At 42.8% G+C, this 25,346-nt stretch overlaps 1 protein-coding gene across 1 annotated transcript in view; it reads right to left on the bottom strand. All coding sequences in view use genetic code 11, as the record gives it.

Annotated features, from left to right (window-relative positions):
- The window catches only part of EGR_09213 (Dynein heavy chain 5, axonemal), a gene marked incomplete at both ends in the record, with an annotated part of 35,733 nt that overhangs the window by 5,842 nt on the left and 4,545 nt on the right, over positions 1 to 25,346 (bottom strand). Inside the window, 32 exons of the mRNA XM_024498462.1 lie at positions 925 to 1,237; positions 3,362 to 3,501; positions 3,579 to 4,128; positions 4,442 to 4,783; positions 5,755 to 5,949; positions 6,017 to 6,201; positions 6,271 to 6,463; positions 6,556 to 6,675; positions 7,388 to 7,575; positions 7,688 to 8,117; positions 9,902 to 10,418; positions 10,727 to 10,935; positions 11,963 to 12,598; positions 12,936 to 13,076; positions 13,215 to 13,646; positions 13,716 to 13,828; positions 14,698 to 15,244; positions 15,737 to 15,979; positions 16,224 to 16,418; positions 16,645 to 17,011; positions 17,289 to 17,461; positions 17,671 to 18,036; positions 18,330 to 18,722; positions 21,422 to 21,775; positions 22,077 to 22,317; positions 22,399 to 22,698; positions 22,736 to 23,283; positions 23,336 to 23,416; positions 23,487 to 23,654; positions 24,126 to 24,391; positions 24,610 to 24,824; positions 24,977 to 25,184. Coding sequence (XP_024347129.1) covers positions 925 to 1,237; positions 3,362 to 3,501; positions 3,579 to 4,128; positions 4,442 to 4,783; positions 5,755 to 5,949; positions 6,017 to 6,201; positions 6,271 to 6,463; positions 6,556 to 6,675; positions 7,388 to 7,575; positions 7,688 to 8,117; positions 9,902 to 10,418; positions 10,727 to 10,935; positions 11,963 to 12,598; positions 12,936 to 13,076; positions 13,215 to 13,646; positions 13,716 to 13,828; positions 14,698 to 15,244; positions 15,737 to 15,979; positions 16,224 to 16,418; positions 16,645 to 17,011; positions 17,289 to 17,461; positions 17,671 to 18,036; positions 18,330 to 18,722; positions 21,422 to 21,775; positions 22,077 to 22,317; positions 22,399 to 22,698; positions 22,736 to 23,283; positions 23,336 to 23,416; positions 23,487 to 23,654; positions 24,126 to 24,391; positions 24,610 to 24,824; positions 24,977 to 25,184 — 9,369 coding nt within the window. The remainder of the gene's footprint in view (positions 1 to 924; positions 1,238 to 3,361; positions 3,502 to 3,578; positions 4,129 to 4,441; positions 4,784 to 5,754; positions 5,950 to 6,016; positions 6,202 to 6,270; positions 6,464 to 6,555; positions 6,676 to 7,387; positions 7,576 to 7,687; positions 8,118 to 9,901; positions 10,419 to 10,726; positions 10,936 to 11,962; positions 12,599 to 12,935; positions 13,077 to 13,214; positions 13,647 to 13,715; positions 13,829 to 14,697; positions 15,245 to 15,736; positions 15,980 to 16,223; positions 16,419 to 16,644; positions 17,012 to 17,288; positions 17,462 to 17,670; positions 18,037 to 18,329; positions 18,723 to 21,421; positions 21,776 to 22,076; positions 22,318 to 22,398; positions 22,699 to 22,735; positions 23,284 to 23,335; positions 23,417 to 23,486; positions 23,655 to 24,125; positions 24,392 to 24,609; positions 24,825 to 24,976; positions 25,185 to 25,346) is intronic.

The following is a 25,346-nucleotide window of genomic DNA, read 5'->3' as shown; positions in this document are numbered from 1 at the left end:
CGGAAACAAAATATTTTATGCTGGAGATGTTCGGGTAGAAAACTCGCAAATCACTCGAGTTAGTTAACTTCCTAAACTAGCTGCTTTGCGTCTAATCGAAGACAGAAAATGGCGAGACTACAAAGGGAGCAGAAATGGAATAGGTGGAAGTCAATTAAGACTCCACAAGTTGGCCAAATATTTTCCAAATCAACAGGGGTATATAACGATTAAAGAGTAAAAAATCGACAGCACGTTGATGCTTAAGAAGTGTGACAGAGTGAAAATGTAAAATATTTATGAATTTTAGAGAGCAATGCTCCTACCCAGGCAAAGACGGCCTTTAATTCAGGAGGGGCGAATTCATAGGTTAAGCCAATCGGTAGAGCAGAGGCGTAAGAGACAGAACCAATACCGTTACAGGCATGGAGCCAGATGAGTAATAATTCGACAAAAAGGGAGACCGGAAATCCCAAAATTCCAGTCTATTAATAAAATATCGAAGAAAAATACATCCAGCAAGCCGTTTTTAAAGTGGCATAAATGAGTACCCTTGTCTTTGGACAACTCAAAACATTTACTTATCGCCGCATGACAAATTGCCAATGGCCAGGGCGATCGGAATATCAGACGCCTCGAATTTGAAGTTACACAACTTTAATCACTATACACAAGTTCAATGGGACAATAAGTGCGAGGTTCTTATTAAAACAGTCAGGTCATCTCTGTATCTCTGGATGTAGTAAACTTAAGCAATCGACAATTGATGAACAATATCGACACATATGAACTTCAAAACTTCACAGACGCGGGATTTTAAACCTACCAGGGCCAACATCATGACCCGGACCTCTAAATTTATGTGATCAAAGAATGACTTCCCGAAGTAATAAATGCAACCCATCGAGGACCGTTCGGACATCTGTGGACAAAGAGAAAGCCTACCTAGCCCACGGCGTTTAGCCAGTCGTTCAATATTCTCTGTGGGATCCGATCCCATGGAGAGGAAGCAGATAAGTGGAGTGTGCGGGTCTGAGTCCTGCAGTACCATCGTCTCCAAGTCCGTGATGACGGGGTCCACGAAGGCTTCGCCGAGCATCTCCTTGATGAAACGTCGTGACATAGGAAGGCAGCGATCCAGACACCAACAGCGCACCAGAAGCAGACGTTGAAAGGTCTGACCCTCCAAGGCTACCTCGTAGGGAGCCGGAAGGACGTTGTCTTCGGGAGAGTCACTATCGAACCAGTGCTTCCAAGACTGGAGGAAAGTAAACCAAGTAAAAAGTGGTAACCCTTGGGATCCAGGCCACTTTGTCTGGTTTATGAACTCGATCAGGTGGCGAATGATTTTCAGTAGATAATTTTTGAATTTGGAGGAAGGTAAACAAAAGAGGGTTGTTGCCCCGGATTCTGTTAGAAGCCTAACATAATCGGTTTGAGCTCCGAGAGTCCCATCCAGGGGGCCGTTATTTATATCTAAAATACCAAAATGACTCAAAAATGATTAATTAGCCCTTGAGACAAACCAAGGCGCTAGTCAATTTCAAAGCAGGGTCATAAATAGCTGATACAATCGGCGAAGCAGAAATCAACTTTCATTCCTATGGTGTCTAAATTAAGAATTATAGTCTAAATTAGATCGAGTGGTGGAAGTGGAGAAATTCTAAGCTGAGCACGAGAAGAACTCCAATGATGTCATGACCGCACTGTTCGGACAATAGACTCGATTCATACAGTTAGTGGTAAATACTCCTTCATTCTGATATGCCTTACTAGTACTTTGGGTAAGAATTGGGGAGCCACAGTTGCGGCTGTGACAAACAAACTCGATCCAATGAGACAGCTGCCGTGATTTCTTTGAATAATCTAAATCCGAAGGTTACAAGATGAAGACAATTGCAGGTGAATGGATCTTCAGACGCATGGCAGAAGGCCTATCAAAGCCACGTCTACATACTAGCCTCGTGTCCTGGAAGCGGGCAATTAACAACCGATGTAACGCCAAACCAGAATAATTTGAAAATGTCCATTACAGAGTTGAGTGCAGAAATTACATGAAGATGTACGAATTACACAATGAAGTGGGTAGCATTGGAATTAGAAACGAAGGTAAGGGAGAAGACAAAAATTTTATCCCCTAATTCTACTTTTAGACCACTGTTCTAACGAAAAGCGATTGGCACACGTGATCCCCCCTGTGGACCTGTTGCGCATTCAGTTGTTTCACCAAACATTTCACGAAGAGGACGAAACTCCAGATGCAATAGAACCGTCGAGGTTCATCAATGTAGTTGAGAAGAAATGCCTCTTCATATCCAAATAATTTTAGTGCCAGCCATTCCTGGTGCGCCCGTGATGGCTGATGCAAATGATTGATCAAGGGGAGCGCCGGAGATGACACTCAAAAGACAAAGGGGGTTATGTGGTGATTTAACCTTTTGTTTACTAGCGTTTAACTACCCAGGCACTTCAGTCTCTGTAGTGGAAAGACAGGGGTAGCTACAAAACCGCATAAACATGATCTATTACAAGTTCATTCCCTTGAATCAATTGCTGTCTCAACAAAAGCGAAGTTATCAGATTGGTTGATTGACATCTACTTGTCTAAAGGGCAGTAAGTTTTTCGCAACCAATTAACTTGATTGAAAGGATGCTTGATACTTGCAGGTTTCTGACTGATTGGAAGGGAAGAGAGCAGTGTGGTTGATGATTTTATATTTAGTGGGTGGGGATAGCTGCAGCACCAGCACACATGTGTGTTGGCTGCCTCCTCAACCAAGGCGGCCAATGGGGGCGCTCGAGACTGACGAGGGATCAGATAGGGCCGAACGACAAAGTACAGCCGCGTTCACAATCTGTCACGATGCGACCAGTCCCTAATCAGTGGCTGACCATATTTGGTGGTGGTGTAAGGGTTAGTATGACTTAGACCCATAGCCACCCATCTTTGCCCACTCACACCACTGTATAAATTAATGGTTGATTAGGCCTATGGGATCGAAAAATGGAGTTTGGTTTCATTCTGTCTTGGGCGAGTATTATCAGGGCCATACCAAAGCATAAATTCAGTCGCTAATTTTCCATTTGGGAGCTTGATTAAGATGTAACTATTTCAAAAATATTATTTCAAAAGTTTACTCTAGAACCCTTTTGCAAAAACTTATTTGGGGCCTATTTGACTTTGATCGGTTCAAAAACTGCCACTACTATATTTTCGATTGGTAGATACATAATTTACTATTTCTATTAGCATTTTTGGGAAGAAAATCAAAAGTAACGTATTTATTAATAAAATACAATAATTACTGCAAATTTAGAACATAAGATTCCTATGTGAATGGATATATCTTTGATTTATTCTTGAGAAATGTGTCATTCTTACCTTTTCTTTGCGTGGAATGTCCTTAAGAATATTAGCGAAAGCTGAGAGTCGACTGAGTTCAACGAGGTTAAGCCAAGTCATGTCTTGAATCCACTGTCGCGGTTTCTGCTCAACTGCATTTAAGTCCAAAGCAGCGCCTCCTGATGAAGCAAGACAAATCGTTCAAATTACCCAGCAGTAAAAGTAAGGAGGATTCCCTGAATCCAGGTTCACCTACCTTTTATGAATATCTGAAACTCTTCTATGGAAATTTTCTTCTCCTGTAAAGCCACCTTCAATGCCAACAGTAGAGTGAAGGTGAACTTGTCCTTTTCATACAGCCCTCGGGCAATATAACGAAAAACATCTAACATGAGGTGATCGATGATACTCCTGATCCGTTTATGTGTAACCGGTGATCCCGGCGACTTTGACATGGAGAGATCGAACCTCTCGAGGAACTGACGCAGCGAAGTCTGGTACATCACATTCACCATGGACATCTCTACAATGAGGAAGTAGAGAATGGATCCACGCGTCGCCACTGGTCTATACTGCTCCCGCGCCGTATTGATTTTCAACTCGGTCTCAGCGGCGGTTAGGAGCTTGTTTCGAACCTCTTCTGCCGTAGCCTTGGTGACTCGAAGAACCTTGATCAAGGACTCGTCCTCCACTAGACTACCTTCCGTAGAAGTGAGACGAAGAAGGAGGCTGTCCTCAAGGTCCTTAACCTTTTGTTTGTTAGAGGTAACCTCTTCTAGCAGGCTTGTTCGCTCGGCTTCAAGTTCCTAAAAGGAAGAAGACGTCATCACTTGGTAGCATAATTTGCGGAAGAATACCACATAGGCAAGCTTGAATTATTTTCTCAACGAATAAAACGCAAGCCAAAAGCGAGCAATTGCAATTGAACAGTAAGACGAACAATCGTAATATGAGGACATAAAAAGCTAAATTCACTGTGATTTAAGCACATTCAGAAAGCCAATTTTTGTTGTTTTGTTTGGTTGTATAAAGATCGATTCGATCATTCCCCAATCCTATTAAGGCAAATGCGACTTAATCAATCAGAATGCCAAAGTGCATAAATCCATCCGAAATCACCTTCTTTTCTGTCAGAATGACTACCCTCAACAGTTGATCCTCCAGACCCCTCTGAGTGACGGTAAAATCAACCGTAGAGGTTCGAGCAAAGACTTCAGGACTGTAGAGCGGATTGGGGAGTTTGGTAGTGATGTATAACCGGAAGCCCTCTACATCCACGTCCACTTCCTTGTCACCAACTCGAACCTTGTAGCCAGTGCCCACGCGTACGAAATCGCGCTCCAAAACGTGATCAAGGGCTGGATCGAGCTCCTCACCCACGTCTGCTATCAGCATTGGGCGACCTTGTGACAGAGCATCCTCCAGGTGGCTCCGAAAGTACTTGTGGTTCAGTGAACTCACCTGGAAGTAACCAACCAATCAAAGTGCTTCACTGATTGCCATTCTTTGCCATTTTAGCTTCTTGTAACCGATATTTTATGCCCCAGATTAGACAGTTATGACTGAGTTAGTCATATCGCTGCAGAGCCCTATCCGGTTTTCATTAACCGTTTAAATAATTTTTTTACCTTAGATTTGGATAGTACTCGTACCACTTGTCTCCTGGCTCCTCTGTACGTCAGTTGCAAACTTATCTTAAGGTCTTTAAGGAGGATCTGGAGCATTACACTCGTCTTACTGATACGCAAACTCACCCCAAAAGGCCAAAATATATTTCTTTGGAGATGTGATATACCAAAAAAATGCGGAAAAAGGCCATAGCCCGCGGGTGGCTGAGACTGCGAAGACGGTCAAAGAAAGGACTGTTAACACCAAGTTCACTTTTGTCTACCATATTTGCCGGAACCTATAAGAAACCGCTAAATAAGCGACTAAATAGCCATGTCTCGATGAAAATTCGATTTTTCCTTACAGAACGACCCAGATAATCGGCCGGACAGAGAGGAATGAACAATATACATTTCCTCTATAAGACCATCCTATCTTACCCTTTAGAGAAACATTTAAATGAACGTGATTGGAACACAAGAACGAAATATCCAGTAGCCTTCACAAAAAATTGGCAAATGAATAACTAAGATGCACTTCAAAGTAACGATTATCTTGGAAGCCGAAAGGATTCTGGCAGCATCGGAGAATCGTTTTCGCTATCAAGCTGATGACCTGGTACTCGGCCATGAAGCCACTACCTTTCCCACCCTTCAGTTCCTTGATTATAAAGCTGCAACCAAACTGGCAACCTTTTAACATTCTTAAGGACAAACTAAGCTCTTCAATGTCGTTCATTCAAAAGGTATTGAATGGGGGGTCCAGTTAACCTTTAATTAATTAGAGGAAAATTAGTGAACAAAGTGGCCACGGCAGATGCATACCATAAGGTTGGAATCAGCCTCTCTGTTGATGATCCAGGCTTTGCCTTGACCTTGCGGATCGATGAGTAACGGAAATCGACTAGCCATTGTCACAATCAACCCGTTCTGAATAGAGAGATCATCTCCAGGTAGACCCTGGAGATTCCACAAGCCTAGCATTGTATTATCCACAAGCATACTGACGATATTTAAATCCTGTAGAAAGCAAGTATCATTTACTGCGCAAAAAGAGCCAAGCAAATGAAATAGGTCCAAGCATTACCGGTGATCGGGGAATACTAGTTCGAGACAACTCATTATCCCACTGTTGATTAAGGAGGTTACGAAATTCTTGATTAAATGGTCCAGCATAGGAGAGGAAGGCTGTGGCTAACAAAACATCGCCAACCAGGTTTTCAATCTGCGTTTGAAATTGGGCTTTCGCTTCTGTCCACCGAACCTTTTCACCTGACAGAAAAATTAAAGGCTCGTTAGTTACATATTTTGAAAGGATTTAATATTATTGAAGATGCCAACCGGAAAGTCCTTCAATCAGCGCGGTAGCGTTGGCCATTTTGCGTCGACAGGCTTCGGCATCGTCGGCAAGTCGCTGCTTCTCCGCCATCGCCTTGTCATATTCAGCTTGAACTCGATCCAATTCAGCCTGCTTTTCGTCCAGTTGTGCTTGGGCGTCACTTAATTCTGCATTGGCTTGGGCCAGTCGAGTCTCCTGGACCACAAGGTTATTCTAGAGAGCAAACCCATTAAGTAGAACTGTTTATGTGAATTTCTCAGAAACGGACAAGGTGACTATTTGCACACCTTTAGGGGAATAACTTCTTTATTCACTGCAAAGAATGCGGCCATTGCTTTGGTCCACGAACACAGACCTGCAACATCACCACAAACACGTTTGGCTTGTTCAAGATTGAAGTCGTCCATCTGGAAATAGGGTTCCATGAGATCGATTGTCTCGTCAGTTATGGTGTCCTAAGGGAAAAGAAACAAGATAGTTAAAAAAGTACCAATTTATTTAGTGGTGTCTCTGTAAATAATTTATTTTTAGTAGGTTTGTAGTCTGCAAATTAGGAAGCCGGGTTGCTTGAGACGGTACTAAATAATGCTAATAATAATTTTCTGCATTCCGCCAAAATAATGAAGCGTTCTGCACTTTTAAATTGGCTGAGAAATTTGATTAATCCGTGAAGATCGGAGGGGAGAGGAGGAAGGGTACTTAAATGTTTGCAAACAGGTTGTCAATTCTGCAGTTACATATCAAAGATGCATCAAAGTTTAAGCTTTAGATTTAACAACTTTTCTTCACACATTCTTCCTCATATCTTATTTAAGGAGAATAAAATGCTTTTATAAAGCCCGAATAGAATAGATTCAGGAATAATCTTATTTCAGATAGCTCTTTTAGGTGATAGTGCTTAATTTGAAGGGACTAGAAATTAAACGATTTGATCCAGAGTGCTTCGCAATGTGTCACGATCCACTTGAAAAGGATGGAACAATGAATTTATTAGGCCTCAAATTTGTTCCAACGCTTCCAAGAGATTGCGCCCACATTTTGACCAACATGAATGTATTGAAGGAAATGAAAAGCTTAGAAGCTGGGATGGTCAATAGGCGAGAAAAAGTAACCACTCACTTTGGAAAAATTGAGTAAATTAGAGAGGAAAGCGGTATTTCCCATGAGTTTAAGAGCCTCCGTCCATGACGGTTTGGGGCATGGCTTCTCTGGATCCGGAGTGACCGCGTCCAGGGGCTTACGGAAGAGAATCAGTACACAGTCCATGATTCGCATGATGAGGTGTGGTGGCCGGCCCAACTTCCGAACTGTATGAAAACAAATTAACCTCTTACGTCAACAGTTTCTGGCTGGTGTTAATTAAGCAAGTTTTGATTATCATTTCTGTTTAGAGAAAGAAGAACCGGCCAGAGTAATTACCGGTGGCAATATGAGCCGGTTTAATGGTTTTCAGTGCCTCTTCAGCCTCCTCTAAAGCAGGTCTAGCCGCCTCTAGTCTCTCCTCTGCAATACCCTTGTCTTTGCTAATTGCCTCCACCAGCTTCTCTGCCCGATCTTTCACCACCTGCACCTGCTCCTTGACAGCCTGTGCAGCATGGGCTTGCTCCTTTACCCGGGTGAGCACGGCTTCCGCCTTTTGATTGGCTGCTGCCAATTCACGCTCCATGACAACGAGGCCCTCGGAGAGCTTATTTACCGCCTCCGTCGCTTCAGAGAGCTTTTCCAGCCCAGAGACCATTCGACTGGCTAGAGCGTCTATTTCACCACGCTTGGTGGAGTAGGTGGATTTGTAGGTGGTGACGAAGGAGAGGTAGGATTTGGGAGTGACGTAGGTCTGGCGACGCATGCGCTGAAAGTAGTCCCGGCAGGCTGTGGACACACGATCCTTTTGTTCCGAATCAGCCAGAAGAAAGGACATTGGGTTAGATTCGATGTTATTTTTATTTAACACATTTAAAAAGTTCCGTTTAACTCGTTCAATGGTGATGCACCCAGAATGCCCGTTCCAGTTGATGATATCATTCAAACATCTCCACGCATTAATGGCGTAAAATGGGGAAGCACTGCTTTGCGACCGAAAAAAAAATCAAACCTCCGGTCAGAGTACGGCTAGGGCAATAAGAAGAAAAGTGAAGAATTTGAATACTTGCCTGCTTACTGGATGAAAAGCCAAAATTCGACTAGCAAGGATGAGAGTAATTTGCAACCTCTCCATCAGCCCGTGAGGCCTTCATACAACCTGTGCCCACTGGCAAGCATCCAGCTACCTGTACGTGCGTGTATATGTGGCATATTAGATGTTTTGCGATTTAGTACCCTAAACAGGAAGCATTATCATTGGGAAAAGCCGTAGCATTGAGAGGAAAAGACATGTTTGGGTGACGGAGACGGATTTATTGGATGGTCCTGGCTGAAAGGTCTTAACACTTTAATCCCAGATCGCTTAAACGCAGCAATGCTAACAATGTTTCATTCCTGTCAAGACTAGTGGGTCATCCTAAATGTGATGCATCCAGAGGTAAGCCATTTCTGAGTAATGCATTCATCTACCACCAAACACACATTCTCCAAATGGTATACCAACGTTACGGGAAACGTCTACAACTACAGTTTTATAGCCGATCTGAGCTCGGTCCACAAGGTAGACAAGCAGGTATCACCGACATTTAATGATATGAAAGCCTAAAAACAGGCATCAAGACAATGAAATCTCCCAGGTCCCTACAATTATTGCAGCAAGCTACACCAAAAGCAGCACAACACTTTTTGTCACCTGTTGCCCATCCGCGTATACGTGGCCACTGATTTCTTTTTTTGATAATCGCCCGCTAACCTGGGATTAAATCGACACTAAAATCGGAACACTAACCAGAAGCATTTTTGTTTTTCACCAAAAAAATTGCAATTTAGTTATTCCCACTGCTGGAGGAGGCATGGCTAGGGTAATTACTTCTAATCGTAAAGTAATCGCGTCATTAATAGAAACAAAAATAAGCCACCAATTTGCAAGTGGATCAACAAAGGATTCCCACTCAGCTTTACGATATGACTGGATAGAGGAAGTTTGTGGGCTGAGTACGCTAAATTTGGAACAAGCAGACTTCAAGCGAAGTAGTGTGCAATCATTCAAAGCGTCAAAACTTACTCGGTAGGAGAAAAAAGTATAAAGGTTGCTATTCCTGTCTACTTATAAATTTTAACCAATTACAGATAGTGAAGCTGACTTGCGTAGAGCTCTAAACAATGTGTAAAAAGTAAATGGGCAAAAAAATACAAACATATTTCGAGTGACTTTCTTAGGAAAATCATTGCAAATGTGGAATTCGTGTATCCGAAAGCAACGTAAGTCATGAAATCACTCTAGCGCCCAGCAGCCAACGACCCAATTAGAGTTAGTCAAAAACCAACAAATTCTTTATGCGATTAAGTGAAAATGCATGTCAGTAAAATTCGTCCCTTCCCTGATACACTAAAAGATGGTTTTGTCCATTCCTTCCTGACCAGTTATTGCCCCAACATTAGACCAATAACGAAAATCCAGAAATTGGTGTGACATTTGGGAAACTAATGACGGCATTCCACCAAAGAATTAATGTAGATGTCTTTCATTTTTCACAAAGACCTACAGCTTACGTGGAACATCCCCATAATATTTACTAGCACCGACTTGATAATCGCTTCTTCAGATCTACAAACTATGTCAAATCCCTTTAACAAGTGCTGAGACACCGCCACCAGAGCTTCCCGCGGCCATGGCTGGAACCAGTCCATGGTGCATCCCGAAATGAGACTCTTGAATCGCAAGCTCCTCGTGCGGAATTTTTGTCCAATCGGCGAGAAGCAGAGGCAGACGTGCAGATTTCGCGACACTCGTCGCATGTAGTACTCGTACAAGTTCTCATTGGTCGGTGGTACGCGCGGACACTCGTGTTTCATTGGCTGGGCAAGGTCACTAAGTATCTCATCGATTTCGTCGCGGGCGAAGAGCCCCGCCACCTCACCGGAGGCGAGCATGTTGTTGAGGGGTTCCAGAAAGGCCTCCTCCTTTACATCATTGTCGGAAAAGATGAAAGTTACACCTTTATCCTCGTGGCCCGCGAGACGGTAGAGGATCTTTAGATCGTCCATCAGATTGGACACGTTGTAGGATCTGTAAGGTGAAAAAAGAGCTTCAGCTTGCTGCCTGTGCAAGCTAGGATCACGACGACGTGAATGGACTGCATGACGATAATCCGCTCCACGTCATCCAAAATTTTTAGTTTTCAATAGCAATTTCGACCTCCTTTAGGTGCCTTACCACTACTCTAAACGTTAGTTCCCATAAATTTCCAAACCTATTTGATGCTTTTCTCCACTTAATAATTTTTAACCTTCATGGAAAGTGGATGAAGAATTGTGTCACAAAAATATTTAAAGTGGCTACCCAAGCCAAAAAAGGAAACATTTGAAGGGGATCACCTGGTCAGTGTAATTTGGAAATTCTGATAGCCGACAATGAAGGTGGCCAGCTTTGTTAGTGATTGCTTTCCCGAGCCCCCAACACCAACTAGGAGTGCGTGTCCCTTCGGTAGTCGTAGTATTCGACAGATCTTTACCAAATGGATCATTGCGTCAGCAAAGAAAACCAGATCCAACTTCGTCCCACGAGTTGTCTCATTGTACATGGTCTGCCAGGAGGGGATAAAAGGACTTGGGATCATGTAAATTTGAACAATAATTACTTCATTTGTATAATTGACCACGAGACCTCTACACTTCATCGCACTGGTGCTATGGCGTCCTATTCACGTCTCTAGCATCCCAGCTTCTCTGTGGTTTTGACCCGAGCGCACATTGGTGACGCAAAAGAGCAGCTAGGTCGATCGCCTTGGTTGAATAACACACAAACATCAGCAAAGGGAGCATCTATTCCGGATGGCTAAATGTGTGGGGATCCACAACTAAGAGATCACTGAAAGCATGTGGACTTTTGATGAACACCCCAGTTTTGAGTCTTCCGTATTAATTAGAATTGAATAGATCAAAAACCCAAGCCTAAGAACTGTCCTCAGGGTTGAACCCTATGCGTCAAATACTGAAATGCCCTTTCAGGACTTGGGATCCAACCTTGAGCAGCATTGAAATGCAAAGTTGCAAGGAGGGATTAACAGTGAACACTAAATGAATCGAGAAAGTGCCTTATATTTGTTTTTTAAAAAAACATTGTCCTCTGTATAGAGATTGGCAAGTATAATAAGCTTAACCTAGGACAGTGATCAATCTGAGGGAACACAAGGCCAATAGAACCCTCCATTGCATTTTGTAAGAAGTGGCTCTTTTGGGAATGGAATGTCGTCTCTTTGTAATGAAAAATCACCGAAGGATCTTGTTCTCCATCAGGCAAGTAGTTAGAACTCATCAGAATGTATTGTGACTGCCAAAGGGAAGAAGTGATCGTGGAGAGCGCCAATGGCTCACTCAGAAGAAAAGGAAAGGGACTAGATAACAGAATGATGGTTTTTAATTCTCCGCTTAATTGGACGAGCACCTCAGTGTTCTCAAGTTCTGGTAATAACCTTCATTTTTCGATGGTCCTGTTTTGCCTATAACTTGCTAACCTTTCGTATTTCTACGATAAACATGTATTCAGACCAGTAAGGTTTATTATGCCCTCAGAAACGAGTCAGAAGCTACACCGATACACCATCACCCTACCTGAAAGTGGCTCAACCTATTCGCCAGTGCTTCAAGACCATCCACTGGTTCATAGATCTTCGGTGCCTCAAAGACAAAATCATCGGGTTCATCACCAGTCGCCTCTGGTGGGTCGCGCAAGAAATCCACGAAGAAGGGTTCCTTGGAGCATAGTTCTGAGGCCACAGTAGCACCTCCCACCTCTTCTCCCGTCTGTTTCAACGCGTTCACAAACCACTTCTTCTCATCGAAATCAATAAATCGATCGGCGATGACCCGGCTGACCTCATGCCACCACAAAGCTAGAAGGCGCTGTGGTGTTGAAATGACCTCGGCTTCTGCTCGAAGCATTCCCTGCCATACTCGACTGATGTCACGAAGATCAAAGACGTAGTGGAATTTTGCAGGAGTAGGGAGCATCTTCGCTTTGACACGTTGCCATAGGAGACGTGTGGAGGAAACTAGGGTTCTGGCAAGATTACGCACTTCAGCCAGAAAGCTACGTTCTTCACAGAAGTGACCTTCCGCCAGACAGCTAAAAATTCGATCCATGGAGGTGTCGCTTGGAAGGGTGCAATTGAAAACGGAGAAATGGCGTTTGAGACGCTGTGGAATGTCGTTCCTACCTCCACCAGGATGAATCATTGCTGCGATTACCTGATAGGAATGATCAGAATCGCAATGATGGATCTTTTCAAACCAATGCGTTTTCTTTATTAAAGACACTTGTTCACTACAAATGGTTTTTTGGCTGGCATGTGTGGTTGATTAAAATAATTCGAGTACCTTAAAGAAAAAAAAAGAACTACCTCAATATCAACAATGTTCGTGAAGTCACCCGGCTTCTCGAGATTATAAAATCCCCGCATTTCGATCATCTGCCGTGTAATCTCATTGGTCACTTGATCACCCCACTCATTGATCAGGGGCATGTTAATGTCATCGATGAAGATGGTCAGTTTTTTCCGGTTGGTGGACCGTAGGTCGAACCCACCCGCTTCTCCACAAAACTCTCCACAGTCCTTTGGAACATATTTGGCGTAGTGGCGTAGGAGAAGTTTACAGTCTTCACTAGATGCGTTTCTGGATCACTGCGACCACAGTAGCCTTTTACCATCACCGTCTTTGCGCTTCCCTAAAATTTATGGAATTTTTTTTAGTCTAATAAGTCGAAAAAGTTATTGTTACACGCCTTTTCAGAATTGACTTGGCGAAGTGAATTAATTAAACCGACTAATCAAAAATTCGAATTCCAAAATAAAAAAGGCACTACCTGCACACCGATGAGAAGAACTGGTTTTGCTTGCTTAGCTATAGTATGAATAAGGAATTCTGTCCGCGTATTATCCACATTGGGGACAAGAATCTTCGTATAATCGGGGGTGGAATCATGAGGATAGACGTAGTCTTCAACTCTGCTGCTCCAATGCTGCCAGTTGCCATCGTTATCAACCAGAAACTCGAACATGGTCTGGGCAGTGTCGCCTTTGGTGACTTCGGGGAGTGGGAGATCAGCATGATTCGTTCGAAGAAGCTGCTCCAACTTGCCGCGTTCTTCCAACTCTAAAGGAGCACCGAGAGACCACATAGAGGCGAAAATGACCAGCTTTCTGAGACATTCATCGGGTAGTTCCTTCTCGTCACGATCCTGCAGCTGACCTTCCAGAAGATCGATTATCTGCTTGATATAGTTGCATTCAAGCAGCTGGAGGGGAAAAAAGTGATATGGAGTGATGGGAAACCACTCTTAGAAACGTTTTGAAGGGGGATTTACCTCCATTTTTGCCTTCAGATTTTCGATTACGTAGCGATAGGCGTCTTCAAAGAATTTTTCTAGAATGCTCATCACTACCTCTCTGGTCTTCGGTGACTTTCTCAGTAGCCATGCTAGAAGTCGGATGGGTATATGATGCGGGATTAAAAGAAAAATAGAAAAATCAAATAGCAGGTAATCAACCTTGACCCGAATCCAACTAAAGTTAAAGTTTATGATTTAATGGTGGGCACCTTTCTGTCCGTTTCAAATTTTTAGATTCACAAAAAACGAAACAATTGAATGAGTATGTTGGTGCAGCAAGTCATTCAGCTAACTGGTCTTTAGGAATTTTTGTGGCAATTCCATTCCAATCCACAATGCACAAAATCTACTTTGACAAGGATTAACAGAAACGAATTTAAAAAGGGGGTGATTGGAATAATGAATAGGCGATTTGTTTCATAAAAAACAATGAGAAACTCACGAAGAATACGATAAATCTGACAAAAGATAATTTAGGTTAACTTTTAAATCACTTAAGGATGACGCTGATTAACTGACAAGCAATTCATTCTTCGAACAGCCATTAATTGAGCACATATTTAGCTGTCTCCCTCCGTGAGTAGTGGTGATGTCTGCGATCCCAGAAAAACGTTCCTGTTCTCTTTTCCAGAAACCTCCATTTTTCGTGGTTGTTTTCTCAAACGACCTAAGCTGTTGCTTGTTGATTCCCTTTGGATTGGCTGAGACTAAGGTTAGGCACGCTTTAAGCACCCAAGTACCCACTTTAAGGCCAAGCTCAACCCAGTACTACAAGTACACGTGACTAGGACACGGACTCAGATTCAGTTTCTGGCACTCCCCTGACCAGCCGCCGGGATCGCATACATCGGGCAGTAAAGACACCCCACTCGAAGATCTTGCCTCACTTATCCGGTCGGATTAAGACCCTCGTGGACATAGGAACCCAGTTTACACCAGTAATTATTCATGCTCTCACCTTGAATAATCGGTTTCCAGTTTAGAATTGAGCTGGACATATAAATCATCCCATTCCTCGACACCGTAGCGGGTGAAGCATTGTCAATATTGTGCACCTCAAAGACAATCTTTGCATTCGGTGCCATGGGAATGCGATCACCATTGGCCAGTGTTAGAGTCTTATTATCATCCAAAACAGAATTCAAATTCTCAATCCAAATTGCATCCACTGGACCGTCTAGCACAATCCAACAATGTTCCGCCTTCTTCAACCTCGTGGTTCTACGCCATAAAGTGGAAAAGATTCCATCCGTCCAGTCGTTAGTAGCCACATCGAGACGACCAAACATCTGGGGAGCTGTGATAGCCTTTGGATTCATACGCATCTCCCGATAGGGAACTCCGGTCTCCGCTGTCATGGCAGCAAGGAGAGTGGTGATGCAACAGGTTTTCCCAGATCCCGAGGGACCTAGAGCCATAAATCCATGGCGAACGCGTTGGGTCTCGTACATTTGGATAAGTTTGAGCACCCAGGGTGGATGGAATATGAGTTGCTGATCTTCTACCTGCAGGAAGAGCCAGAAAAAGCGAATTTTTTTTTCAAATCATAACATTTTAAAACCTTAACTGCTTATTTACGTATGGAAATGCTGGGAAAGCCTTCTAAATTGTCCGGCTCTCGACCACCCCCTCTTTATTGGCCGGAGTCATGTAAAGATCCACTGTAAGTGACCGCATGGCTCAGAGGCCAACCAAACACCAAAAGTCAAACTTCTTTTTTACTTTCCTGTGTAACATTCAACTATCTTCACTGCATTTTATTCTCAGCCTAATTCCATTCCTTTGAACCAAATAAAACACGAACGTGTCACGTGGAGACTCAAATAAGAAGACCGGATCGCCACGTATATATGACACCGATATTTGACAATGTTTCGGTGTCTGAGGCATTTTCATGTTTTAAAGTGCCAAGTCCGGTTTTAGAACACCGAAATCAGAACTAAATATCAAAGAGCGGAACAAACATAAACACGGACCGTGATTAGGAAATTTCATACCTCTTTTTTGATTGCAGCCTCCATGCTGGGATAGCCCTTCTTTTCAAGGTGCATGCCAGGGAAAAGGTCATCGATGAGAGACATGAAAAGGGGCTCGTCCTCGTCCACCAACTTGCTCACATTCATGTCGCGTAGCACGCGCATCACGCAGATCGGCTCCGACTGGTCCGTATTGGCCCGCTTAAAGGCGCCCAGGGTGCGCAGCACCGAGAGAATATTTCGCAGTCCAAAGTCGTAGTGTACCTGCAAAGAAAAACAGCTTGCGGAGACCAGGAGTAATAAGGAATTTGGCCTTGTCCCCAACACCACAATAGCCTAAATCCGCAGTGATCTTGAAAGCCTCGTATACATATTGGTCGACTGATAATCCGCCGACGTCTAAAGTAGACTCACTTTCTGTCCAGCAAAACAACAAAGTACCCAGTCTTGCAAACCCCATTAGGTGCAAGTAAACGTTGATGATCTTTTATGTCCTGCTTAAACTCACTTGTTTTGAAAGCTGTTCTTCACAGAGTTTGTACAGCGTGTAGAATTTGGCGGCTAATTCGATGTTCTTTAAGAAACCGCAGGCTGCCAACTTGACACGAATGATTATTTGTCTGTCTGGCACCATCATTGAGACAGTACGAAAGTTGATTTTTAAATTTTCTGGCAGCTCCTGACGTCCTGCATAACCGGGATTCTAAAGAAGAGGAAGTGGTTTTATTTCCTCCCACATTGGTATTAAGGGTCACAGAAGAAATAGGTGCAAGATCCGTGGAATCAATTGAACCACTGGAGCTACCTTAGTAGAGGGAATGTCTGTTGATTTCGAGGACCTAACTTTATCAAATCCAAAGGCGAGTAAAAACGAAATCTGTTGGGAATTTCGTGTAAGCTTCCAACCAAGAGTAACTGAAAAACACTACCATAGTGAGAAAGATGCCAAACTCGGGATTCATATCGACCACATCACCGTCACTGAAGACGAATTGATGTTTGCGCTCCTTTTTGCAGGCCAACACAATGGCGATCTGCTGTGCAGCCACCGAGAGGACAGGTAGTTCGATGCGATTGAACTCATCGAAGCAACCCCAAGCACCCGACTGCGCGAGACCCTTGAAGATGCGGCCTAAACCGCGATAGTCCATTTGATCGGAGCAATTGAAGACCACCACGTACTTCCCCAGGCATCGTCCCATATCCTTCACTGTCTCTGTCTTGCCCGTGCCTGCAGGACCTGCCGGGGCCCCACCCAGCGACATGCCCAGGGCTTGAGCCAGGGTGATGTAGCATCTGTGAGGAGGTGGAAAACTCCTGATTACTAAGCAGTAATCAATTGAATCCCTTGGTCCATCTCTGCCTGCTAGTTAGGTCTGTGTTTATAAAGATAAAAAGACCATCAGAGCATATAAAAAGTGGAACGAAAACAAAGAAGACCATCCAATTTTTCCTATCTTTATTAATATACATTGGAATGGCTATTTCTTGAGATGACTTTTTAATGCAAGATAGACTCAAAAGGTGGATTTTAGAGGACTCCGAAGTGGGAAATCGAAGCTGTTGGACTCACCTATCCGTAAGAGGCGTGATGACCAATCGGTCGGTGCAGCCAAGGAATTCATTCTGGTAGATGAAGTCAACATCGGTGATGCTCACTATGTACTGCTCTCTCTCTTCATTGTAGTACGAGCGTGACTGCTTCAGCCACTCCAAGTCCGTCGGCGATTTGACCCGCATTTTCACCTTAAGGAGGGATTTTTTTGAGTAACCTTATTGATTATAAATTTTCTTTCTTCCCTGTACCCATAAGTCCATTTATATGATAAAGGAATCAACAATAGTCAGAATAGTAGTAGCGCAGATTATATTATTATGTTAGGCTGGGGCGTTATAAAAGTCAAAAAGTTAAGTCTAAAACTATGGAAATTTTGATGGCACATCTTTTAACTTACCAAATCATCAAAAATGTCCTTCTGATGAACGTGGATTGTAATGAGAGTCTCATACTTAGTTCTCTCCAGTGGAGTTAGCTCCTTGGTCGTGACCTCGATCAACTGATTGAGGATCTTGAGGAAACGCAAGTTGGTCTCTCGCATTGCCGCCGGGTTGGTGCGTGCGTTGCTGAGCGCGTCTTCAGCATCACGCGTCCATAACAACTGAAGGCCGAGGAGACCCACCTGTGCTATGAATGAGTCTTCGAATTTCAGCAAATCGAAGTTCTCCTCATCATTGAGCACACAATAGGCGCTGTGGATGACCTGACGCAGTGACTCTTGGGCCATCTTTAATAGCTCACCCAACCACACCTCAACGTGACCCTAAAAATCAACGACTTAAATTGAAACAATGCAAAGGCCATTTGTACTGTGTCAAAATACATCACACACCACTATGACCTCTACAATCGTGCTTAGATTAAAAGGGAGAAAGTGAAATCCATAAAAATATTTGCTTGTCTCACTTTTTTGAGTCCTACTGTCTGTGGAACTGTAAGAAGCACGACCTATTCCTATTTACCAATCCAACTGTCTTGTTTGTATGCCGGTAGCACTGAGCAATAACAAGGAGAGGTTTAAAGGATGTCGTGGATCCCTCCATTTCATTAACCAACCTGAGCCATAACTGGAGCTTCAAGTTCAATGGTTTCATTGGTTGAATTAACAGCGAGAATCCGATCATAGACGGTCTCATCGAAAGTGACTGATTTAATGCTATCGAAGACAGAGAGGAGGTGAGCCTGAATGGTGTGGGAATCAGAGGCTTGGCCTAGGATTTCCAACAGTGCTGGGTCGGAGACGAAGAAGAAGCGAGGGAAGACGAGACGTTTGGACTCCAAGTAGCCGGTCAGGGACTTTTGGCACACCTCCAGTTGTTCCAACAGGTAGGGCAGCACCTGGGTCAGCGTGTCATCCACAGAGCAACAGGCCACCATGTTGGAGGTCTCGTGGGCACGTTGAACCACGCGTTGCCAGGATTTGTCAATGGTGGCAAAGCGCTTCGCCTCCTGATGAATTGATACCGCATCAGTTATCCAAAATGCTATTTTTTTGAATGAACAGCCTCTTTAATAAGGAGGCAAGTTAACACCTCCTCAAGACATCTTTTAGCTGCAAGAAATCTAACCGAAATGTCACTTTTGACACTGAATTATTTGAAGGGAGCATTCGTAATTACTTGGATTCAATTATTTAACTTCTCTGATTTCGGTCCATTGATGCAATCCTCATATCTACCATCCCAAACATCTGGCCACATAGGAAATACCGTTTTCAGTGTTGGCATCCGTAAACACACCCTCAAAATTAGCAAAACGAATACTTTCTTAGGTTCGAATGTCTTATAGATAACACCACAAATAGTTTCAAATTCACTTAGATGGACTTATCATCCAGCAATTTTCTGACAGTGGATTTAAAGTGATCACCACTGTTGAAGAGGTGGTGAGTTGGTGGACTTGTAAAAAACAGAGGTCAATATTTTGTGCCGAAAAATTAAATGAAGCCCCACAGAAAATGCGAATAATTGGTGAGTAATTTCCCAGTCATCTCTTGTATAAATAAAGGTGGATAATAATGTATTTCATAATTGTTAGAGAAACCGAATAAGTCAGTGTCATCCTCCTGGAAAAAAATTAAACAGCAGATTGCTTTGTTTAATGTTTTATTTGTTGAAGTAATTGCCATTTGTTTGTTAACTCATCCTTTGAAAAGCCTTTTTCTAGAGAAATGAACGGCCTAGCCCTAGCCATCTCCACTTCTTCCTAAATTCCATCGTCTATTTGTGGGATTTCCACATGATTACTTAGTGGCAGGCGAAGGTGATGACAATGGCCTGGAGGACCATCATCTGGGATATGCAGAGGGCGCGTCTGAAGAAGTCTCTTCGAGTACAAATTTCCTTGCGGACAGGCATTGGGAGATGGGGGACACTACACTGCGTTTCACATAAGAACACGAATAGGACTTTCTTCTTACTGACTTGTTGACTCTACTCCTGCTCCTGCGTCCCGTTAGATCGGGTAGACAGATATCAGCCCTCACCCCTGTTTGGCTTTCAACCAAAAGGTCAGTCAGAAGGCCAAATACAAAGTCCAATTGCACCTGTGGACCACACACACATACAGACGGACGGAAGGACGGAAACACACCTAAGGCACTCATTCCTGTTGTCATGGTTCGTTTGGGGTAAACCAATAGCATACTCCCGGGCTTAGCGATCACCGGGATAGAAAAGGCATCCTTCATCACAACAACAAGTTACAAGTACATCAGTCATTGAGCAAACAGTTCCTCCTATACAGTGCGCTTTCAAGGGTGAATTGGAGAAGCGAGCGACAGGCTACTGGCTGTCATCTGTTAATGCATGACATGTAGGTGGCATGCTTTTGTTTGGATGGAGTCACGAATCTCCCAATTAGTGGAGGTGTAAGCCAATTCTTTCATAACTCTCGTTAAACATGATTGAAAGTTCTTCGTGACAATTGGATTTTTAGCAGCCACACTTCATTCTTCATTACAATGGCGAATGGGGTATCTTCCCGGACGTGATGCATTCATCCTTAAGTGATGCATTGTCAGTAGACTACGATGAGAGTGAGCCACTTATGCACACTAAATTTTGCTACCGCACATTGTATATTCTCCACATACTGGAAGGCAAGTTTGGCTAGAGGCTTCTGTAGACACTGCTTTGAAACGGAGTTAAACTTGATTAGGACGACAACAACAATCCGCAATCTTATTCACCAAATTCAAACAACACCTAATGAAGTGAGGATTCAAAAGTGTGAGGAACATGGTAGGGTAGCAAAATGAACAGATAAATCGCGAATTGCGAAGAGATAAACTGATACAGTCCATCTATGGTCCATTTTGCAACTAAATAATAATTGTGGCTAGCTATATTGACAACCAAGCAAACCTGATCACCAGATATTTTTGAAAAGGTAATCGAATCAAGAAGAAAAAATCGCTCAAGACAAATAGGCATCAACCAATTACCCTGATTAAGTAAAAAGTTAGAAGAGGGTGAGTTCGAAGATCTATTATTTGAAATACAACTTTTGTGTTTCATAAGTCATTGTCTTGACCTTTTTTTAGGTCAATTTCGTTACTTAAATTTTTTTCAGGAAAAGATGAGAAATCGGCAGTCCTCTTCCTATAATTTGGTAGTAGGTTTTAGCAGGGGGGAATTTGCATTCAGTGTTGTATTTTTTTGTCTAGAAAGCCGTTTTTTTCAAGAATTGCCAAAAAATTATTCGTCATTACCCGGTCTTCCATGTACTAAATATTTTAAAAAGCAGTACGAAATAGGAAGGAAATTTTAATTCATTTTAACTTGCGATTATATGCACGAATCAGTTAAAGGCCTGAAAAAATTTTAAATCCCACTTCCAAATTTTTAGTCACTGTCCATATAGACAAAGAAAGATAATAATGCAATTAAAATCTTCTAAAAACGCGTATCACGGTGATCTATCTTTACCCTATAAATGCCTCATGTGGTCATTTTATTTTTTTAACAAAATAGGTCAGTTTATGCAAAAACGGCTCATTCAATCACAACATGGCAGTGGAAGGTGCTCTTAACTCTTTGAACACCCGTAAGGTAATCATCAGCCACAAAAATCGATATTTCATTAGGAGGAGGAAAATCGATATTGATTAGCTGATCCACTACATTAGGGTGCTGGATGCTGCTCACCTGCGGCAGTTGTTTTGCGATATCGCCACCCACAAAGACCGCTTCGAGGTAGACCCACAGATTCTGGACCTTGAAGAGATTCTCAATGACCTCGTTGGTTGTGGTGAGTTTGTGCACCCACTCTTGAATACGCGGTTTGAAGGGAGCGTTGTAGCGGTTGGAGAGCAGCGAACTCAACGCCATGAGGGAGTCCTCCAGCAGAGCTATCGCTTCTATCGCCACGTCGCCCTTGAAAAGCAATTCTCCTCGATTTTTAAACACAGAGAACTGGAATTCCTGGGCCGTCCAGTCATTAATTATGGACTTCAATTTGGCTTCGATATCGCGTTCTTTCACCGATGAGGTGCATATATCCTGAAAAGATTCATCAATACTGTGCTGCATCTCATCTCTTCTCTCGCCATTTTTAACAGCCACTCAGGTGTTTTATGGCTTTAGTTTGACAGCAGTTGCTAGTCGTTTCTGTGACCACTTCAACTGTTACTCAAGGATTAAAAAAAGCCTAATTATCTTCAGGCTGAGAAAACCCCACGCCTAAACCATTGCCTTAAATTTAACCATTTTTTGCACTAGGCGATTTGATGCACCTGATTAGCGTCAACTGAGGGAGAATCTCCAGAATTAAAAACCACTCCCGGAAATTTGAAAGACTCACTTCAATATCTTCCTTGTGCTCCAGTAATGGAAGTTCCATTAGATTTTTCAACAGGAAGCCCTCCGCATACACGTCGAGTTGACAGTTTGTTACCGTCTCTATTCGTTTCCAGTGTCGAGGCAGCATCGACTTATTTGCCATCATTTCCAACAGTGGGCAGGTCTCATTAAAGTCATCAATCTTCTTCTGTAATGCCTCGTATGCTGGCCATTCTTTCAAACCCTTCGGTAACCGTCTACATCTAAAGATACCCCCAAGGAACCTCACTTACAATCCACTATAAGAACTTCGCTTAGATCATTTAGCATAACCCGTCTCTAACCTTGTCTGGAAGTCTATCAACTGCTGATTAATCATCTCAATGTCGATATTCGTCCATGGCGTATTGTAATATCCACCAATAGTGTCTAGCACGGAGTTGTAGAGTTGGTACAACTTTTGAAGCAGACCCAACTCCTTCTGGATGGTGTGCAAGTCCGGGTACTCACGAACCGGCAGGCCAAATAGTCGCTCGCCCTCGGAATATGTCTCATATTTTGCCCAGAGGTCATCAAATCGCGCGTTGAAGAGGGCTAAACGATCCGAGGCTTCATGTGGGTCAATGTTCTGTTCCATGGGACCTCTAAAACAGTAGAATCAAATTTCGTCGAACTATTTACCTCGTCCGGTAGTCAAATGTGAACTGTTCATTCTCCTTCTGGAACTGTTCCACACAAGCTTCCAGCTCGGCCTTGAAGACTGGTTGAATAAACAGTAAATGTTTACTCGATGCGGAAGCTTGAGTCTTCAGTTTCTGCAGAGTATACGCTAGACTCTCAACCCGTTCTGCGTTACCATCAGTGAAGTGGACATCAAAGCTAGCCAGAAGGGAATAGGCCTCCGCCATGGGTTCGATTAGGAACAATTCAAGGTCAATTTCTGATTGGCGGAATTCATCCAGAGCTGCCATCTTCGCCCTTATATCGTCCAAATCCTTCACTGGACGCTGGAGACGTTTCAGTAGATCTTCCATCTTATCCAAAGCTGATGTCATTTTAACCCCACATTTGGTATTCAAAGCACTACCAATAGCTAATCGCCAGGAACGGCATTCCGCGATGAGACTGTCTTTCATTGCCTCTGTTCTGAGCAGGAGTGAACCCAATCGATAACTTGCAGGCAGTTTCAAAGATGCCTCTTCAAAAGCCTTTAAGCAATTGCACCAATGCTTTAATTTTTGAATGTTTTGCATGAACTGACAATTATGTGAGATATCTTACCTTGAATCGACGTAACTCATCACCTACTTCCGAGATTGATGGTTTCTTATCAATGAACTCCTTTGCAAAACTGAGTGGATCCTGAAATTTCGTAAATCTTATTAATACTCTTTTTCTAGGCGATCTAACTTCTGCTATAAGTGCAACTTACAGCTGCCTTCCAGAGATAGGAGAAATCAGAGGAGAGTTCGTTCACAAGCCTGGCTATATCACCGGAGTAGTAGGTAACGCACGAGTTCAAGTCAGCCACTACCTTGATGATATTCTTATTTTCTTGCACCAGCTTTCGTAGAGGCCGAAGGAGACTCGAAGGAATGGACTGGAAGGAAATTGTTGAGGAGTCCTGACTGCTGCTCAGCAGATCGTTCAGACGAACACTTTGAGATTTCTCAAGGAAGGTAGTGAAAAGGAAATGTCACGTTCAAAAGTTATACGCAGACTCGTTTAAAAATTGATATACTTTAGAAAGCCTTTTAAAATATTTAATTAGTTGAAGTGATCACCGTGGCAACCTACAACTCTAAATGATTTTAATGGGATAAGCTTCTGAATTTTACGCTATAAAACGTATTGCCTCTAGGAGGAGGGGATAATTTAGCTTTAACCAGGTTTTTTCTGCTTAATTTTCATTTCTTAATTGCGAAATAAGTGATTAGCAGAAAAAAAAATTTCTTACATAATAAAGAAGGAAATTTCTGTAATCAGGCTTAAGATAGTCTATTGCATAGATTTTGAGGTATCTTCGGGCTTGGCATTTAAGCTAAAGGAGGAATAATGAAGTTACTTTTACCTTAAATAACATCTGGCAATGTTTGACATGATCCCATGGCTGAATACCGTCAGAAACACGAAGAATCATATTGATGGCTCTGCTCAGACCCGCCTGCAAATCAGTTAGTGATGGTCGACAAACGATGTTGGGAATTTCTAGACTCATCTCCAACACGAAGAAAGCCTCGTTTTCCACTGACGCCTTCGATTCGGAGGAAATGAAACCTGGCTTTGATACATCCGCCTGTAGACGTGATCTCAATTCCTCCAAGATTCCTAACAAATCTGAAGTACCACGATGTTACTCATAGGAAACAAGTAGGCACAACTTGGTAAGCAATGGCAGATGAAGCTAATGGATAATGGGATTTAACAAAATGCATTATTTAACAGTAATGGAAAAATATAAACACCCTCTTTCTTGGTAGATCTTGTTTTTAATTTTAGTTGTAGACGATAAACATGAAGTGGATGAAAAATTTGGCTCAAAATGTAGCACCTACATGTAATAACTGCCTCAATATTTCGTTGGCTGAATTGACTAAGCAGATCGAAAAAGAGGCAGTTGAGGCAATGGTTGCATCTATTACCCTTCTTTGTAGGATTTGAGCAGCTAAAGTGATTCTCTTTTGAAAGAACCTTCGCATACTCTTTGTCGAGATTGTTCATCAATGTCTCCACAAGATCGTTCACCGCGCTCTCCACGAGCTTACTCTTCCTAAGTATGAAGAAGAACAATATTGAAAGTGCTTGGTTTATCCAAATTTTTAGCTATACGGAGTTTTAGAAGCAATTCCAGACTGTTTTGTCACATTGTGTCCTCAGGAATGACTCAGGGCGCTATGGACGATTAGTCAAAGGACCACGTACATATTTAACTCAACGGTGGTAGAAGGCAGAACGGAGGTGAGATTCTGTAAAAAGGCTTCAATTGAAAGGGCTTTGCAATCTCTCAAATCCAGAGGCAGTACTGTTAACATCTCGGTCAGAAGAACGTTGATTCGACAATCCAGTAAATCTCTAGCTTGCTTCACGACGAGCTCAAATTTGTCTAAGCTCAACGCCACCTTCTTGATAACTAAAGATTTAAGGATAAGCGTTCATCCTGAAGCGCATATACTGGATATACTGTCAACAATAAACCTCTCTCAAAAAAACAATTTTCTTGGAATTCAGAAAAAATTACGCCATAGACATGAAAATACCCATTTGATGTTTATCTGACAGCCGACAGTTTTAG

The sequence above is a fragment of the Echinococcus granulosus genome (genome assembly GCF_000524195.1).
Source record: "Echinococcus granulosus chromosome Unknown EG_S00137, whole genome shotgun sequence".
NCBI classification, from domain to species: Eukaryota; Metazoa; Platyhelminthes; class Cestoda; order Cyclophyllidea; family Taeniidae; genus Echinococcus; species Echinococcus granulosus.
This window is presented reverse-complemented; position numbering and strand designations above follow the sequence as displayed.